General features: G+C 36.4%; 1 protein-coding gene, 1 long non-coding RNA gene and 1 pseudogene across 4 annotated transcripts; 1 reads left to right on the top strand and 2 right to left on the bottom strand.

Annotated features, from left to right (window-relative positions):
• Window positions 1-345: 345 nt before the first annotated feature.
• LOC149807629 (uncharacterized) lies at window positions 346-20057 on the bottom strand. 2 transcript variants are annotated; one of them, XM_089968980.1, is made up of 5 exons: window positions 19921-20057; window positions 11019-11123; window positions 6455-6514; window positions 5965-6030; window positions 346-1032 (listed from the first exon to the last, which is right to left on the bottom strand). In XM_089968980.1, the coding sequence occupies exons 1-5, from the start codon at window positions 19942-19944 to the stop codon at window positions 967-969; spliced, it is 321 nt and encodes a 106-aa protein (XP_089825106.1). In that variant the 5' UTR covers window positions 19945-20057; the 3' UTR covers window positions 346-966. The 2 variants fall into 2 exon arrangements, with proteins under 2 accessions (XP_089825106.1, XP_089825113.1); XM_089968987.1 differs by lacking the exon at window positions 11019-11123 and having other exon boundaries at window positions 19921-20046.
• LOC149807631 (uncharacterized) lies at window positions 13315-17338 on the top strand. The gene is made up of 2 exons (XR_016423064.1): window positions 13315-15307; window positions 15439-17338. It is a non-coding gene; the product is annotated as an uncharacterized LOC149807631 (long non-coding RNA).
• LOC149807630 (uncharacterized) lies at window positions 17177-20040 on the bottom strand (annotated as a pseudogene). Its single transcript, XR_016423062.1, has 3 exons — window positions 19921-20040; window positions 19323-19475; window positions 17177-18731 (listed from the first exon to the last, which is right to left on the bottom strand). The product of XR_016423062.1 is annotated as an uncharacterized LOC149807630 (transcript).
• Window positions 20058-20202: the final 145 nt, after the last annotated feature.

Below are 20202 nucleotides of genomic sequence, written 5' to 3'. Positions count from 1 at the left end.
CGTCTGCCAGCACTCACAACACATATACACACAAACTAAAAACGTATCCCTCGCCTCCCAGCACTCAAACCACATAAACACACAGGCTAAAAACCCAACCCTCGCCTCCCAGCACTCACATCACATATACACACAGACTAAAAACCCATTCCAAATAACTGTATAACAGCGTTAATTAAATTTAATCCACAAGGAATAATCATTTAAAGCAGAAACCCTAAATTGGCTGAAATGCAATTCTTCTATTCATTCACCCAAATAACTGTATAACCAGCACATGCATGTATGTATGTATGTATGTATGTATGTATGTATGTATGTATGTATGTACAAAAAACAACTAGATTCATGTGAAGACATTTTAATCTGGAAAGTGATTGCTAAGTATAAATGAATGTACGTACGTACGTGTATGTGTGATAAACTTCAATCAATATAAATATAACAAACTATAATTAATATTTTTCATAATATTTACCTAATTAATTAGCTTCTTGCTAGTATAATAAAGGTTCTAACTGAAAACAGTAGAAGTATCACACTTTAAAAAAACATGTTTAAAAATATTTACATAGTAATCCTTCACAAAGTAAATAATAAAATAGGATGCATTACAAGTTTCTTACTGGTTTCTGTGGTCATTATATGACGGCATATATACGCCATTATCAACGAGTAGACTTTTGAGCTGTAATGAATACCTTGCTTGACCAAACATTTTGATATGTACGTATCAACGGTGTCAGAGCTGGACAACTTGACAAATTATCGCTCTACATTTTACTTTTTTAAGAGGCAAATGCATAGACCTGATGCTGTTTTGTGTTCCCTACAAATTGACCCTATCCTTGATGTAACCAGCGATTAATGTAAGTTAAAATATTTTCATGTTCATAAGAAAGAATAATTATAGTACATGAGAAAGTCTAAAATCATTCGTTACATGTACTACAAAGAAATATATTCCTATTTAAGGTTTTTTACAATCATATCCCTTAGTTTGGTTTCATTGGACCCAACTAGTTCATCTACCTGAAAATAAAAAAGCAAAGAACATCTATGATTTTTGATTATTTATTTCTATAAAGATCAAAGGACATTGATTCTACGACAGTGGCGTACTAATGGGGGAGGGAGGAGCGGTCGGGGCGGTTGCCATAGATGACAGAGTTCCTGCGGTACCAAACCCACGGGTGCCAGAGGTTTTAGGGCGACAAAACCTCTTTCGGCCATCATCGTCGCACCGGGAGCCAATTTCATTTAGTACCTCACTGATCTACGAGTACGGAGTACCCTGTAGTTAAAACTAACGTGGTGAAAAGAGCCGCCCTAACTTTACTTAACAGGAAAATTGTCGCCTAACAATTGGTACTGAATGCTCATTCTCTATGCAGTAGGTCAGTTGTACCTTCTTCAAGACAAATGGCAGTGTAATGTGGATCTGCTTCCTAGATATCAAAACATGCCTAAATTTAACGTGTCCATCCATACAAGGCTAAATATGCGACACTTTCCATTCTACTCTATACTCTAATGAATTCCCAAACTCCCTATGCCTACTACTAGCACTCAGTTTCACTTCATAATTCATTGAACGTAATTATAAACTGGCAAATAAAGCAAACCAATGGAAAATTATTTTTCAATAGTGTATTAAATAGACCATTGTAACCTTGTGTAACCGTACAGGAATACGTGCAAAATACCAAGCGGCACAGATAATTTGCGTACAACTAATCAGAAAACTGTAACCAGTCGCACGACAACAAATGCACATACTGACACTTTCAGCTGATTCCCACCCCATATATTTCAATGACCATCAAGCACAGCTTCCACGGTTTTCAAGTGTGTAGGCTAAGGTTATAACTATTGAAATCTACAACGTCTAAAAGTTGTGGGGGGGGGGGTAAATTAGCTAGAACTTAAGCCATTGTTGGGATTTATAGAGACGGTAAGCTTGTTTTTTGAATGAATTCAAAATAATGGTAGACCGTTATACAGCAGTGAAGAAAAACATAAGCGTGGGAATGGATTGATGAGTTCATGACCAGCTGTTTCAAAAGGAAAGACATTATTTTCAACTATTCAGCCTTGCAGTGCCAGCATCTCTCTCTCTCTCTCTCTCTCTCTCTCTCTCACACACACACACACACACAGACACACACTTTATGTTACATGCTTACAAATGCACATTGCCATTTGATGCTGGCCATGAATAGCTATGGGTCTAAATTTTACGCGGCCACTTTATTCGATATTTGTTGAAACTCGTGCTCGAGTCTTTGCTGTTGAAACAACATCAACTACAGCTTCCTTTTTCGTTTTCAGAAAGATTTTTCACTTATAGTAATCACAAGCAGCCCCCCCCCCCATGCTTCCGCTTCCGCTTTAAAAAATGTATTTGCTGTCATCTTTAATCAACCCGAATTGATTTAATTTTAAGTGTCTGTATCAGTTCGTTCATTAATGAGTTCAAAACACAATGGCGACAATCATTTCAATTAGGGCACATGTACTATATGGTCATATAGAGACTATTCATGTGAAAATGTAGTGAGGTCAGTTTGCCATTTGTCAGACACCTGGTTGTCGTCTTCTAATTGGCTGTATACAAATTACAGATATCAACTGCTATTGTGAATGTATTCCTACACCGTTAGGCAAGGTTAGAATGGTAAAGTTTTATACAATATTTCAAAGAATATTTATTATTTTGTCTTTATTACATGTAGAATTTAGTTATGAGGGCTTATTATTTTTAAAGATGAACCCCCAAAACGATGTACAAAAATTGTATGATCTGTTTCGTGGATCACAGAGTTTGCACAGCGTTTTATCGATTCTTTAGTTAATGAACGTAAAAAAAACTAAAATAGAGGCCAATATTTACATAACTTAACTATTTCTAATTCAATCGGCATTAAATATTCTCAAAAATGTGTCTCTAATATCGTAGCAAAATTGTCGAAACCTAATAAAGAAACGAACAAATCGGTTCTAAAGAAAATGTACTTCTAATATGTGAACGTGTTTATCCTACTTTAGACCAACCGATCTTTTTCACATAGATGCTAAAAGGGGATCATCTCCTTCATTTCTAGGAAGACATCGTCTGCATTTGCAAATGCATCAGTAAAATTAACGACTTCAAAATATACAGCTATAGCCGCCAGTTAAAAAAATAAATTTTCACAATGTTTTAGAAACTTCCTACCCATTTTCATTAATTTCAAATGTGAACACAGTCTTAATCAACATCTAAGGTCACAATGAACTACGGGGAGTAATGCTTTTATCTTTACAGTTGCATCAAGGTACAGAATCTGTGCATCTCCATCATTTTTTAATTTAAGAAAATCAAAAGTCAAGTTAAATTATCTAACTGCCATTGGTGGGAAAATATGTCTGGCAAAATCTGAATATGTGTTGCTAAAGTTGATTTTAAAAATCGTGAGTATAAAAATAAAGAAAAGTTTTGTTTCAACTTTGTGCATAAAATGGCGATAAACTGAATGAATATGTACAGTATGTATGATACTGAATTACTTTGAAAGTACCGTATATAATCGCTAAAATTTCAAATCCGACTGCAAACTTTATATACCCAGATTTGCCGCCATATATTGTGCCTGAACATGAGGGTATATGGAGTTTATTTGCAATAATCAGTAGAACAACAAACAAACAAAAAAACAACAAAAATAAAACAATGACTCTGACCTGCAGACGCATTATGTGACAGCAGATCAGGTTTGCAGTTGTACTCGACTTAAAAGCTAATACTGACGGTAAATCAAGGATCATGAGAACTGCTCTATCAAGACGACGCTAAAACCTTAAAAACCTAAATCAAACTAGACTTGAACCCTGGCATATCAAAGAATATTTAAGTCATACATATATATTGTGTCTAACTTTTATGTGGGTACAGTAATCGACAGACCAGTTACATTGTATCAGTTTTATGTGGATACAGTAATCGACAGACCAGTTACATTGTATCAGTTTTATGTGGATATATTAACTGATAGACAAATTACACTGTATCACAGTTTTATGTGGAATAGTAACTAACAGACACGTTGCATGTATCTCAGCTTTAGGTGGGTACAGTAACTGATAGAAAAGTTACATGACTTTAAAAAAAAGAATGTTACAAACACAAACTCTAAGCATTGCTGAGTGTGAAAGCACCGTTACAGACGCTGCACGAAAATGTACTCCTCCCCCCCCCATCTAGCCTTCACTTTAAATGAGAAACAAATAAGAAGTTTTTTGTTCAAGTTGTTTTGCCAAAATAGGTTCCTCAGAAAGGCCAAAAATTAAACCTGTAATCAATTTCTCCAGGTTTCTGAACATAACCTCAATCGAACCACTTTTTATCGGTGCATAATTTTTCACATAATGATATTCTAATTAGGTTTAATACTCGACGTGATGCGTGTAAGAGTACCCTGTCCAGTACCTAACAAGAAAAAAATATGATACAATTCACTACACAAAAATCACATTTGACACGGTTATTGTAGCAGCCATATTGGGTGATCAACTGGCACTAGGTTTCATAAGAAATCTATTGGTGAAAAAATCCATGCTGATATAGACATCCATTTGGAAAGGAATAGAGATAACATGTTTTCAAGATATGACTCTCTATTCCGGAGGATTAACAATAACAGGATTTTTAAGAAGGTCGCTGTGGTGGCCATAATGACATCAGGTCGGCATCGTTTTCATTTAAGACCAATATACGTCATATGTCTTCTAGTACAAATCCCGCATCAATATGACGACAATAAAGGATGTCAGGTCAGCACCATTTTCATTTAGCAACAACTAAACATCCTATTAAGTCTTTTAGGGCAAACCCCATTGCGAGACAACCATCCGTTCTGGAGGAGTCGCGATAATAATATTTTCAAGGTGACTGGCATGGTGGCCGAACTGCATGTGCGAGCAACACCATTTTCATTCAGCACCAACCAGACCATGTGATAAATGTGTGTACAGTTTCAAGACAGTCCTCCAATTAGTTTAGGAATAGCGACAACAAACTTGTGCTAACGGACGGACGGGCGATGAACAATACACTATGTCATAGGCTCTTCCGGTCATTAACCAGCTGAGCTAAAAATAAAAAAATAAAAAAACAGCAACAACAAAAAAAAGGGGGGAGTTGTTAAAGCTCGAGATTCATTAGTTAATGCCCAAAACAGTGAGGCTAAGATAAAAGTATCTAACTAGATGCTTCCGTGCAGCTTCGTAATAAATACCTACAGCATTTAACTGTACTCGTCAAGACGACAAGCGAAATTATGGAAGTATGATTTTCTTGGTAACCAATATCCGTACGCACGGGATTTAAGTTTTCTGTGAGTTGAGATAGAAAATTTACAGTTTTAATTGTTCCATTAGAAATTCAGGGACATGTATCGTGGTAACTTGCTAAGAACTGCTAATTAATCAATTTAAGATTATTTGATCAGAAACAAATCTTGGACAATAATGTTGCCTAATTGGCTAAGAATAGCTGCATTCTAATTATCTAATTGGAACAGGTGATAACATTGGAAAGACACTCGATGGCGTTAGTTACACTGCATTGCATAGCATTTGTATGCTAGAAGAATTTGTTGATTTTAGCTTAATTTTCGTCATCAGCGGACATGACTTGTAGGTAAAACTGGTTGCCATGATTAATTTCACCCTAAACCAAATATATTTGACACTAAATGTTGAGGTACACTTACCTACCCATCGATAGAATCAACACAACTACTAATATTTTTGACCTGGATGTGTCGTCGCATAATATGTCAACAGATCATGGTCAATGCTGCTTGAATGAAATCACACAACAGAGCAAACTGTAAACTACCGCCGTTGTAACCCACGGCATGTTTGAATTTATAATGTTCACATATAGTATACTCGATAAATTTCGGTACAAAGTCTGAATACCTTCTCTCCGTTTTTGTAAAACTGGAATGTTGGCATTGCAGCGATCCCACATTTTTCTGCAACTTCCTAGGAAAAGAGAAAATAAAACATTGGAAAACGAAACAATTATTACTACTTTAAGTGTAAGACCAAAGTTATACAACAATTTCTTAATATTAATTTTGCATGTGAAAGCAATTACAAAAACGTGTTTTGAAAATATAAATTTATTTACTCCCAAACTTTAATTCGAACTACCCTATCGACTGAGAAAAGGAACATATAATAGTTAATTCAACTTTATTTTAACAGTCGGTTTTCCATAGTTTCTTGTGGCTTTTACGTTTGACAGTACCTAGCAGACACACACATCTGATGACGTGATCGAAACAAAGATCCCACTCGAACTGTTGTGTTTCTCATGTAATGCTAAATTTCAGGACAGTTTATTCCGAAGTCCATGTTTTGGATAAATCTTCTCAAAATGAATAGCAAAAAAGACATGACTTACCCCCACCTCATCCACATCTACTTTCAGGTAAATTGCGTCAGTGTACTCTCGTGACATTCTCTGAAATAAGTCCAAGAGTTATACCACTATAAGTACTAAGGCATCAAATGTTAGTCATGTCTATCACTACTATCGAATCGGACTGGCTGCAGTGTACGCTTCTGCCGCGCCAACAGAAACAAAATTCATCAGCAGCGACAATTAGTTTACAGCAGAGTGTTTAGTTCCAAGATATTGTATTGCTAGTCTTCTCAAACTGACAACAAGAAAGAAACTCTAATACGAATGATCGAAAGAAACTGCAATAACTCAGGCAGATAATATACATGCATGTTTGAACTGTAACAAATCATTTGATAAAGAAAGGTGCAAAAATCTAACAAAAATCATCAACGCGTGACGACAAACGACCAGTACATATTGATCATAGTCGTAACATTTTTCATTAAATGGAAACGAGGCTTGTTATACAACAAGTGGTATATCGTAACATTCTACACAAATGGTTTATTTATACCTCATATAGATACATATACCTATGTTCCAACAGAGTTTGATTACAGGAAACTGTAGTGACGGAGGAAGTTAACTCTTCATATCCCTTCCGAGCGTATCGACTACAAAATGTAATGTGGTTCTACAGGATATGTAGCTCTTCACAGTTCTTTGCAAATTGTACATTTGCTTCTTTTTTTAGCTTCTATTGTCATTCCTACTTACTGAATAAATAAAAACGACACAATTATGATTTAAGCATGAAAGATGGTTGAAGTCAATTAAGTAGAACACTACAAACACTGCATGGCTAGCAGTTCAAACACGGCTATTATATCACCGGCGAGTACAGTGAAACATGTGGGGAAATAACCCAAGCAAAATGACCAACCAACATAAGGTAAATTCAAGCATTTAAAGTTACGGTTTATCAAAGGCGTTGTTATGCTTTATTTACCACTGCTATTGACAATACCATTCTCTCTCTCTCTCTCTCTCTCTCTCTCTCTCTCTCTCTCTTGGTCAATTAGTCTGTAAGTTTTAGCATCATACATCCGGCCAGAGAGAGAGAGAGAGAGTAAACTGAAATGCTGCCTATGCAAACAACATAGACAGAGAGAAAGAGACAGGACAAAAAAATTCAGACATTTTAATGATTAAAACTAACATGTTCCAGATTCTTATAATTGGTTATAAAACAAAACAAACAATAAGATTGCAGTATGTGTATGGCAAGTAATTCAACGTTCGGCCGACTCGTCTCCACAGGCTGTTACAACTTGTATCATTGGTGCCGTGCTACACTTCAGAAAAAACCCAATGGAAACTGCGCACATATCATCATAAGGACTCGGGTTCGTCTAGGTTACTAGGTATAAGTTCATGTTGAAGGTCAACATCCAACTCAAATTATTTTATTCTCTCACTCCACATGTTGTTCCTTACAGCATAAGAGAGGGATAACAGGGAAAGCAGATGGGATTCTGAGAAAATAAACATTTCTAACATGTTCAACTCATGACAAAACGATAATTTTCTTCTTTTATTCATGAAATGCATCGATTATCGAAAGAGTTTAAAAGCCATAGCCTACTGTTGACAAATAAAATAATATGGGTTTCAAAATATTGGTATTAATCAATTTGTTATACCAATAATATTAGTGTATTAAATTGTGATTCGCCCATGGCGTATGAATACCCATATAATTATGGTCTGAATAGAGGGTTGTTGCTTCTGTACTCTCTATATCAGTGATTAATTTCCACTTATTATTCTTAAGAAAATAAGAAAATAATGAGAAAAAATATTTACCATTTTGTAATGAGCATCAAGAAGAAACAACTGCTATAACTACATGAAACAAGTCAGTTTTTTCAAAGTTAAGATTGCGTGTATGCTGCAGTATACTCCTCTTCATTAGCCAAGGTTCCGATATGTTAACCTTTCTACACCATGGCGGATCGATACAATATATAAGTATTTTACACTAGCAACATCTATTACATTTCACCAGTTACCTTCGTTAGTATCTAATGCCAACTAAGCAATAGCATGTAACAGCGGTGCATTTTAGACTGGCAAAACTATTGCAATTAAGAAGTATACTTTGTAAGTTTAACATCGAAGTACGACTTGGTATCAGAAAAAAATCCATTACACGTGTATTTAACAGAAATATTGTATTTGTGCAAACACGCATGCAGTGAAAAATCACTTATTTTTTATGAGTCTATTCTAACTTTTTGCTCCCCTTTTCTCGATCATGTACGAACAGTGTTCAAATTTGAACTACTTGATTTTGATTGGATGCAGTGGCCCGAAGTACTGATATATCTGATCGATCTGCGAACGTGTAGATATGTTAACATATCGGAACCTTGGCTAGCGAAGATGCGATATACCGTGACTTTTGGAAAAGAATCGCACCGACTTGATTCATGTTGTTGCAATAGTGATTTCTTCTGGACTACTTTAGACCTACTGCCTTACAGTAAAAGTCTTGATTCATGTTGTTGCAATAGTGATTTCTTCTGGACTACTTTAGACCTACTGCCTTACAGTAAAAATCTTGATTCATGTTGTTGCAATAGTGATTTCTTCTGGACTACTTTAGACCTACTGCCTTACAGTAAAAATCTTGATTCATGTTGTTGCAATAGTGATTTCTTCTGGACTACTTTAGACCTACTGCCTTGCAGTAAAAATCCAATCATGCGGATGATTAACACCCTTTTATAAGGGGAGGTTAGAATATATATATATGTACACTCTCTCTCTCTCTATCTCATCGTCGCTAGACAAGGGTGAATATCAATGGCATATTGTTAATGACTTTGACATAGATCAACTGTAAGAAAAATTACTGTTTGAATAACCTCTTGCTGGTTCGTCATGTCGCTTAAGCTATTCGCCAACTCGTTTTGATGTACCCGCCCGTTATCTAATGACCACGCTTTCATTATTTGGGAGGCTAGCCATGCATTGTTTGTAGTGCTCAAATTTCTTCATTTAAACCATCTTTCATGTTTAAATCATAAGCCTACCTTTTCATTTATTGTCTTAATATAAATAGAAGCTGTGAATTGAAACAAAATGACAATTAAAAAAGGATTGTGAATATCTAAAATCGATGCAGAACTACATTTTGTAGCGATCAAACTAGGAAAGGGATGTGAAGAGTTCACTCCTTCTGCCAATACAGTTTCCTGGGGACAATTTCAAAAAACCGTCGGAAAACAAGTATGTATATTTGCATGTGGTTCTTTGATATGCCACTTGCATACATTTTTCGTTATATATATTCAAACATGCATGTGTGTGTAGTGAATACAATTTGGAAATGCACAAGGAAAATATCAAAGTGTGTTACATTCTGAGACCTAAAGCAAGGTCTATATCAGAGTGCAGTAATAATATACAAACAACAATACGTCCCAGGATAAATCACCGACCAAAGGGAAGCTTCTGGCAAGCTTTCTCACATACACACGATGACTGAGTCTGCGACTCAGACTTGCGCAGACAAAGATGATCTGTATGTGATCTGTAAAGGCGATATATATATATAGAGAGAGAGAGAGAGAGAGCGGAAAAGCAAAATTATAACAAGAAGGACATGTCAAGACACGGGCCTATTATCTGTTAAACCTGAATAGGTCGAATGAGTTGGGATGCAAGCTACCGACATTATAGCGCTGTACATATAGGTGTACGGTTTATGGTACTGATAGTCTTTTCTTTACCCAGACTCGTTCGATTTATTCATATAGGCCTATATGCTAAATGAACAAGTATCAAACTATACACACCAGTGACTAATCACATAACACTCACTGATCATACAGGATATTTTGTTATTTAATTTTAATGTTTTCCAATTCCCCTACTAGAGTGTTACTGTCAATTTAGAATATGTGTCATACACCCTGTAGCAGCATTTAAAAGATATGTCACTGAAAAACACGTGTACTTGAAAAGGCACTTGATATCTCTCCAACATTGGTAAGTTACATGTAAAACAGCTCTCTCTAAAGTAACTGCTGAAATCTTCACTTTGACCTTCAACATACTGACCCCAAATCAATAAGCAGAGTCAATTCATTCGCAACTTCGATGTCAATTCTGCGGATCAAACCTCGAAAGTATTTCAATACCTGCCACTCGGACTACCTAGGTCATTTGCGAAACAAGAATTAACCGGGAAGTTACGAATGATCTAACTAGTTTTCAATTCATAATCCCTCGGCTAATCCTGAAGTTGATCCAATAATAGACCATGGTATCCGAATATTTGGGGTTTTATCTTTAGCGGACAAATTTCCGGCGAATAAAGGTTATCATTTTTCTGTACATTACTGCACCGACATACATCTGAGGGACACTTTTGTCTCGCAGATATAGCCGAAGTAGTTCCCAACGAAAGTAAAATGTGAAACATATGGTCTTTAGCCATTACCTTCAGGCCAATAACAACAATAAAAATCAGCTTTCTTTCTTAGGCTTAACAAACAGACATGTTACAAGTTAACAAAACCATTTATAAAGGAAAAAAATAGTGTTGACGTACCTCTAGTTTGGGCGAAATAAAGCGGCATGGCGCACACCAAGTTGCATAGAAGTCAACAACTACTAGCTTGTTTCCTGCACTGTGCAACAACTGCTCAAAATCTGCCTTAAATTAAAGATAAATTGAAAACTATATTTATTGTTGGATTTTTTATTTTATCCAACGGTCAAAGAGAAAATATTCAATATCAAGCGATGAAAAAAGAATTAAGTGGGGTTAAAGGCAACATTCCCTTTTATGTGTCTTTTTCAGTACTTGCCGGCGTGAGGCGTTGTGTGGATTAAGAAGATTAGTTCTTTCTTGCCACCCATCTTTTTTAAAATTATTTCGCACTCCTAAGTCAAAAGGTAAATAAAGTATAGGTGTCAATACAAATGTTGAAATGCTAACATATATATAGTTAGTTAGTTAGTTAGTTAGTGACTGAACGAGTCTCTACACAAAAAGTAGCCACTAATGGACAAAAATGTGGTCTTAAATTTGAACAATCGCATCAAGCGTAAACGGATACGACACTGTAATATATTACGGAGCCATGGTAACTCAGCTGGTAGAGCGTTGGCCTCTTAATCTAAGAATGCTTGCTCGATACTCGCTCAGGCCAGGCCCTGGTCAGCTGCCTCAGTGTGAGCTTGGGAAAGTACTTAGCTCCGATTTCCCCTGCATGATATGGCCAATAAGGTGTTAAAAGTGCCATTGAAACTAACCAACCATAACACTCTTTAATCTCTGCAATGTTATATTTTATTTTGTTTCCACCTATGTTTCTCACCGTAGTTACTATTAAGAACATTGTTAATCATATTACTCTACATTATTGTTAAAGCTATGGATGATCTCTCCTCTACAACGATTCTGTTAACACCCACTGAACAGAGTCACAAAACCTGTAAGGTATTTCTGGGCCACTCCCAGAGAGAATTTCCAACACTTCTGTAATGAATGTGTGTAGAACCAATGAAAATCCTTGATATCACATGAACATAGTCACTGGGAGATATATACCCTAGTAAGTAATGCGTGTCAAGTGCTGCACCTCTACAATGGCACACTCACATTGAAGCTTCGTGCTTTTTACTGAAATATTTTCTGATCTTTTCAACCCAACCGGATATTATATATTTATAAAAGGGTAGAAATCTTGACATCCATTACTAGCTTAATCATCTTTTATTTGCAACCGACGTTATCTGTCACATCCGATTTAAGAAAGTTAGATAGTTATTATGCCCACGCTTTTTCGAGAAATGCAAGTAGGAGAAAATAACACCCAATCACACTCAGTCGTAACTCCAATGTATTGCCTCTAAGGCTTCCCAACTGTTACTACGTTATTTATCGAGAACAATAAGGGTTTTATAATTGTATATTTTGGATTATGTCAGCCCTTGTATTCAAAATCGTTTAAATTGTCAAAGACAGAATGTGAGACGACGACAAAAAGGGACACACATTAACATTTGGTTAAAAATGACCAAGATGGAGAATACAAACGTGCAGCGTATGACAGCGGTTCGAGTCTCAGTTGAAAGCTTTATAGACGCTTTCAACAAATCGTACTTTGCGTATGGAAGAGTGATTTCCATTACCAATTTATACAGGCCCGGCCCTAGGATGTGCGGGGCCTAAGGCAGCAAGCGATGAGCGCGGGGCTCCAGGCAAAAACAATTTGCATTGCGGAGTTGATTTCCTGAAAGCGCGGGGCCCAAGGCGGTTGCCTCGTTTGCCTTGCCCTAGGGTCGGGCCTCAATTGATACGTCAAACGAGGAATTATGCACTGTTTATTTTAATAATGTCATACGTGATGTTGATACCGCCTGAAACAATTGTAATTTTATTTTAATTACTCTATCTCATTGAATGAAAGATAGATCCGTGTCATTGATGACTTATTTATTCTGGCCTCTGCCATTCATAATATTGAGATTCTCAACTAGACCCATTATTTTGTTAATGCGCGTGGCTGCCTTTTCATGTGCGGCAAGGGCAGTGTCCAGTTAACTAAATGTATATGTTTTCGCAGTGTCCGCTTAAGTACATGTTTATGTATACGCGGTAACAAGCGAGTTTCACAGTGTATATATCTGGTGAAATCTACGAGGTCGCCACCAGTGTATTATTTACTCTTTCTTGTGGGGTTTTTTTTGGGATGGAGAGTAGTATTGATGACTTATATATATATATATATATATATATATATATATATATATATATATATATATATATATATATATATATATATATATGTGTGTGTGTGTGTGTGTGTGTGTGTGTGTGTGTGTGTACAGTGGTATTTTCCCCACTCGTCTTATTTGATTAAACACGGAGTTCATAGATAACCAATACACGTAGTTACGACAAATAAGACAGGATGGTTTAAAGCAAGTGTCTCAAACACTCGGCCCGCAGGCCGCATGCGGCCCTCCAACCAGTATCTTGTGGCCCACATAATGATTGGGGTCACAATGTGAAATGAGAGATAACAAACGTGGTGCGGTCCTTGGGCCATCAAAAATGCCCTCATGCGGCCTTCAGGGTGGTTTGAGTTTGAGACACCTGGTTTATAGAAATAATACAGATTTGGGTCAGTTCTCCCTATAAAGCAGTGAGATTTCGAGATCATTATTTGTTAATGCTCGTCTGCCGATTAAAAAAAATGACACGCACATCACGCTTTATCTAAAAGTAATAATTCATCGATTTAAAAGAAAGAGACAATATACACATGTGACTTTTACCAAAAATTATTAAAACTGTGATAGAAAGAGTGTTATTTAATTGGGTATATAAAGTTCTGGCATGATTTTAATATTCAGCAATGTCTCAAAATGAATAATAAAGCTACAAAAAAATTGGTAGTTTGCATAAAATTTATCAGGTTCCTAAATAAAAGCAAACCAAATTGGTGGCGCTCTACAGTTTCGTATTTTGTATAGGGTTGAATTTTTAAAGAAAAAGAATGTCCCCAGTTTCCGTCACTGATTATACTGTTTTCTTTTTAATAAAAAAAATAATGTACAAATAGTGTTCAAGCAACGTAAACAATTATGTCTGTTTAGGCCTTGGTAACTGCCTTTTGATTTGATGAAAACTATTTGAACACCTGGGTAGTTTATCGGAAATTAAATTTACTTTAAAAAAAAAATAACAGTATACATCCATTTCCTTCGAACATGAAGGGAAAAAAAATGCACACAACCGAGCCACCTGTGATATTACCCTCACTCTCCACTCCCGTTTGCATGTTGATCTCCCCCCCCCCCACCCCCTGGACTGGTTACCCACTTTATCAAATTCTCTTCTCACAGCATTCAGAGAGAGCATATGAATGAAAGGAGAGCAATCTGTAAGGAGCGAAGATAAAAAATGAGCGCCAAACAACTGGAAAGTTTCATACAGCAAGTTTTCAGTACAATTATATGGTTAAAATGATGTCCTCGGAAACGGGTCCCGTGCCACGGTCTCCATGTTTATGCCCCAACCCCATCCTGTCCCTAAATGATAACACCCCGATTTTATTTTTGTGTTAAATATCGACGATATGTTCCAGAGTTCACAGAACAATACCATCAAGTCACATTTCAAGGCGCAGTTTGAACAAGCGTGTTCTTGCAAAACGATTAGCATTAAAAATAGATTTTAAAAGGTTATTTTTTATATTTAAAAAAATAATAATTCTATTGTGACATAGCTTGTACGGTCTATGCATTTACCGAAGAAGCAGTCGCATTCAGCTCTAATTAATAATTTTTTTAGTAAAAACATATCTATGATTCTGTGATATCTATGGAGCGGGAGGGGGGATGGATTACGGCCCCATAAGGGTTGTTCAGTCGTGTACCTCATGTGACGTAACGAATCACTACCTCATACCTAAAAATAGAATGTAGTCCCAGCTTAGGACAAACTTTACAATATGCTGGCTCAGAACCATTACGTTTCACTGACAGAAGATGATGTTCCTGGTTGAAAATTACCTTATGCTTTGATAGAAAATCACTCAGTGGTGCAGCTAAAATGTTGTTTACAGTGCAGAGATCTCAGCATCAGTAGAAATCTAAGCGATTTGTTCAAAAGGTATGTAAAATTCAGTGTGTATATAGATCATTTTCAGATACTATTTTTAGCTGGCCAAACCTATCCCATAGCCGCATCCGGTACGGTCATGCGCATTTGACGTAGGGCAACTCAAATTCGTGTCTTGATATTTTCATAATTCACATCTGACACACACTTTGGGTCCTTATATCTTTTACCGTTTCCGAGGACATCATTTTAACCATATAACTGTACTGAAAACTTGCTACAGAGTTTGTTGTACTCCATTCTTCTTCTTCTTCTTCTTTTTCTTCTTCTTCTTCTTCTTCTTTTTATTATTATTATTATTATTATTATTATTATTATTCATCTGTCTTTGCAGGGTCCGACAATACACAGAAGCAGGTAGCAGTCAGTCCATTTCTGTATTTGTTGATGGTGGTAAATGGTATGATCTCAAACTGAAGAAACGTCAAGAGACTGAAGCACAGCACCAAGACATGCCTAAAGCTTCAATTCCCCCTTTCAAAGGATGGAATATTTTTCCTTCAGTTATTTTTCCTTCAGTTGATCTTCCTAAGCATTTTAATGCAGGACACGTACATCATCACATTATAGAATCAATGCAGTTTACAGGACAAACCCAAAATACTGAAGAGAATGAGAACGATGATGATGTGCAGGACTTACATAGAGCTAAACCTTTAAATAGAGGAAGAAACTATTTCAAAAGTGGCCATATACAGTCAATGAAAGACTGCGAGAAGAAATGTACATTTTATTTAAAAGCAAACGTCATGGCTTCTTATGTAACGAGTACTATGTATGCTACAATGGTACAAATTTCTAAAGACAGTGGGTTTGTTAGAGATGCCTCCTGTACAAGCATTGCATCTTCAATGGGCAGGTGTAGCCATGTTTGTGCTTTTCTTTTTGCAATACTGGACTATATTGAAAAGAATGGGACTGATGCTCAATCATGCACATCAAAATACTGTGAATGGAACAAGGAACGTAAAAGATATAAGGACCCAAAGTGTGTGTCAGATGTGAATTATGAAAATATCAAGACACGAAATGTCAGTGATGTCATACGGAATGATCCAGCACAGCATACAGTCAGCGAACTCCTCTGAAAGCTGCCACAGATCTGTTAAATGCTACTGAAAATATGTGGCAGTCCATCCTTTGTAGACAATATGCAGACTATGAACTAGATGCGGAATCAAAAGCACTTATGTGTGTAAAAAAGGAGCGCTCTTCTCCAAGACATTTTGTTACCTGGAAGCCCTTACCGACAGGAAATTATAAAGGAGCATGGAAGTGCCGAATGGTATTTGGAGAGGCGCGTCAGGGTCACAGCCTCAGTGAGTAAGACTGTCAACAGCAAGGAACCCACAATCTGCTCGCTGCATTTAAAATAAAATTTTGTGGGAGAAGGCTTTAAGGTCTCGTGCAATGTTATATGGAATAGAGAATGAAAAAAAGTGCATTCACAGATTATTTAACTGAATCTAGAATGGAAACTGAAGGATTTTCTACAGTGAAAGCAGAATTATGGGTCAATTCAAAATACCCGGAACTTGCTTGTAGTCCTGATGGATTAGTTTTAGATCCTGGAGAAGAAAATAAGAACGGACTGCTTGAAATAAAATTTCCACAGATTCTTCTGGAAAAAGATATTAAGACGTTTGATGAACAATTAACCAAGAAGCAACAAAGTGGTTTCTCTCTGCTAAGATCCAATGGGCATATTGAGTTATGAAAAAATCACGCATATTACTTTCAAATTCAAACACAACTTGGTATAATCGGACTTAAATGGTGTGACTTTGTGGTATGGTCTGATATACATTTTGAAAAAATAAGAGTTCAATTTTACCCATATTTTTTGGGATCACTTTCGGAAAGGCTAATTTCATTCCATCACAAATGTTTTTGTCCAGAATTCTTTGAAATGAGAATTCCAAGAAAGCTGATGCCAAAGAGTTTGTGATAAATAATCAGGAGTGCAGATAATTCATTTCATTAGGAAGAATCTTGACAGCAAGAGAAAGATAATGAATCAATCAATTTAATATTGTACAAGACGACTAATACAAATTTAAAATAAGGATGTATTTGTGGGAAAATGTTTAATGAGGTACAATGTGATATTTACATTGACATGTAGTGTGTGCCTATAACAAGCTGAAATCTGATTAAGACTATATTTTAGTTTTCAATCAAAGTATCATTATTGTGATTTATATGCCAATAAAATTAAACTGTACAAAAATCAACTTCAACAATTATTTTTCATTTCTCATTCATGGCTGCCTATAAATTATTGGAATACCATTGGCAGATAATCATTTTACAAGAGGTTCCTGGAAATTTACAAGACAACAAACAACATTAACAATCTGAGTTATTATTGGTTTCAGACTCAGTGGCATGGTCTTGTGTAATAAATGAAAGCTTTTCACTCTTTCGATTGCTCCTTCCACATGAATTCGATATTTACCACTTCTTAGGTTAGTGCCTCCTCATGTGCAGTGAAAACCTTCATGTCTCTTAGAAAGGGATAAATAATAAGTTCAACTTGAATCTCATTAAAAATGTTCTTGATATTAAAGCCCCTATCTCCCATCACAACATCTACAGGGTTCAAATATTTCAAGAATCCACATTAAAGTACAATTTTCTTGTCAGACATGGACCCTTCAAAACACTGCTTACATACATTATTGCAATAATGGGGGCAACAGCTATGAGTACTTTGTAAGTTGAACGGGCTTTATAGCTGGAAAAGAGGTTTCCTTATCTTTGAAAATTGCTTGATCGCTGAACAAAACATTCTGTGCAATCAGTTAAACATCTTATATTCTTGTAGTTTTTAAAGGACCTGTGCATTGTTTACTTCACACGGCATCTCTCTGCAAACATGAAATCATTAAAGGGTAAAAACTGGGTGTACAAAAACTGGACCCATGTTGTTATAATATTTGACATAGCAGCCTTGCTAACACCAAATCTGTAGGCTAAGTCCTGATTAGCAAGCCCAAGTTTAAGACGCATCAATGTCATTAGTAAGACATGTTTGGGTGACAGGCGACAATTTACACCAGAACTAACTTTCGATTTGCTGCCTTTGATGTACTAATATTTCAAATGTTCGACAGCAGGGCTTACGATGTCACGAACATGACAAGCCTGTATAAAATGTACATTTCTGATCATCTTCAATTTCTGACATGTCCAAGTGGGTCTGGCAATTATGCTACTGTATTTTTTTGGGTATTTCTAATTCTCGTTTTGATGCACTTTGAGGTAACAAACGAAGCTCCGATTTCACAACTTGTTCTCATTTTGTAACAACTTGTTCTCTAATCTTAAACTAACATGATGCATATGCTTGGATATTACTGTCTGGCATCCAACATCTAGTGTGCATAGCAGTTCATTCACAATGACACTGTCACATGTGCTGTCGTTATCTTGAGAGCTCGTCATAAGTGGGATGGTATCCAGTTGTCATGGAGAGTCCACATCTACAAGAGGCATCCCTGGGCTACAAGCCAAATCAAGCAGTGCTTGTGTTACACCCTGTGTGTCCAATTTCAGCTGCTTCTTAGTCGAAATATTCATGTCTCTCTCACTGGGTGGTTTTCTCTTGGTGCAGAAACGTCAAAACTGTAAAGAAAAATAAATCGGTAAAAGAAGGAATGAGATCAGAAATGGGAGAGGGTGTGTGGTGCATGCTGATGGCAGGTAGTTTAAAAAAATACTAAACCTTATTCTCAAGCACACACACACACACACACACACACATCGGTGTGGGATCCAAAAATGCACGTGATACTCCAACTGCACAAGGTTATTACATCATCAATGATAACTACAAAGTTTTGTGAATTCCATGAAGCAATTATGGTGGGAGTCATAAAATTTGATGGCAAGAAAAATGAATGGACAAATGGAAACTTAGTTGGGTATCACAATTTTCTTATATTAACTTGGTCAATTCGGAATATAATTATCTACACGTCAAAATGACCCAATTAAACAGTTCAACAAATCATGTAAATGTGTATAGTATACACACTAGAATACACCCACCCACATTGCAGAATACTTTTATCACAGGACAAACGTCTTAATAACACATTCATATGCACATGCAGAGTTTCAATATGACAAGTTTATTTATACGTTTCCAAGGAAACGGTATGTGCAGTAGCCTTGTTATGTGTTACCGACATGTATACATACATAAACACTTACCTGTAACGGCGATAAAGTCGTGGGCGTAGGGTCGGGATGCTGCTCACTGGGTCCATTCCCACCAACGAAGTAAAGAATACAAATAAAAGTGTCCTTTGTGACTTTTTCATCGTCAAAGTTTCCCTTCCGCAAGCTCTAACCCATCGACGACACCTGTTAAGATCTTTGTTTAGGTTATAGAATGAAATGAAAGTAATTCTCTCCGTGTAATCTTTATTGACATATATAGAGCCACTACGGAAAATACCATAAAAAACAGTGTCATACAACCATTATTAAACGTAAAAACAAATGGTATCGCTTTGAATACGATGAAAACAACAAGAAGGTGTACTGAAGGCTGTGTCTATGTTTGTCCGAAAACAATATGATGGACGGCGCAATGCCTAGAGGGTAAATGACATCATACGATATTTATAGCAGGCTGAATATCCCTATTACATGTACACCATACATGTCAACACAGGCTTGCTTAGCTGTCCCGAAATAGATTTTTATGATCTACCCGACTGTACCCTATAACCCTACCAGTCTAGCATATAAATATAATATATATCGTATTTAATTGAAGTAAACATAAGTATAATAGAAAACTTACCTTGTTTTGTACTACTCGCACCATCTTGTTCCTTCTTTTCTTCAAGCCAGTTAAGTCCTGTCTGTTCCGATAACAAGTCAACTCGTACTGTTACAATTCATGTTCACATGATCAGCTTACGTTGTCAAGGTCAACGTTTACTAGGAATGCATTAAAGCCGCCTAGCGGAAACTGTCGTTGCCATGTTGAGCCACATATATAGCACTCTAAGTACGACTTATAACGGAAATACCTAACGCATAGCCTACTTAACTCACTAGTCATTTGCAACCCAATCTCACC

Source organism: Sinohyriopsis cumingii, chromosome 1 (genome assembly GCF_028554795.1).
Source record: "Sinohyriopsis cumingii isolate HCF-2022 chromosome 1, ASM2855479v2, whole genome shotgun sequence".
In the NCBI taxonomy this organism is placed as follows: Eukaryota; Metazoa; Mollusca; class Bivalvia; order Unionida; family Unionidae; genus Sinohyriopsis; species Sinohyriopsis cumingii.
Note: the sequence above shows the minus strand (reverse complement) of the source record. Positions and strands in the feature narration are given on the sequence as shown.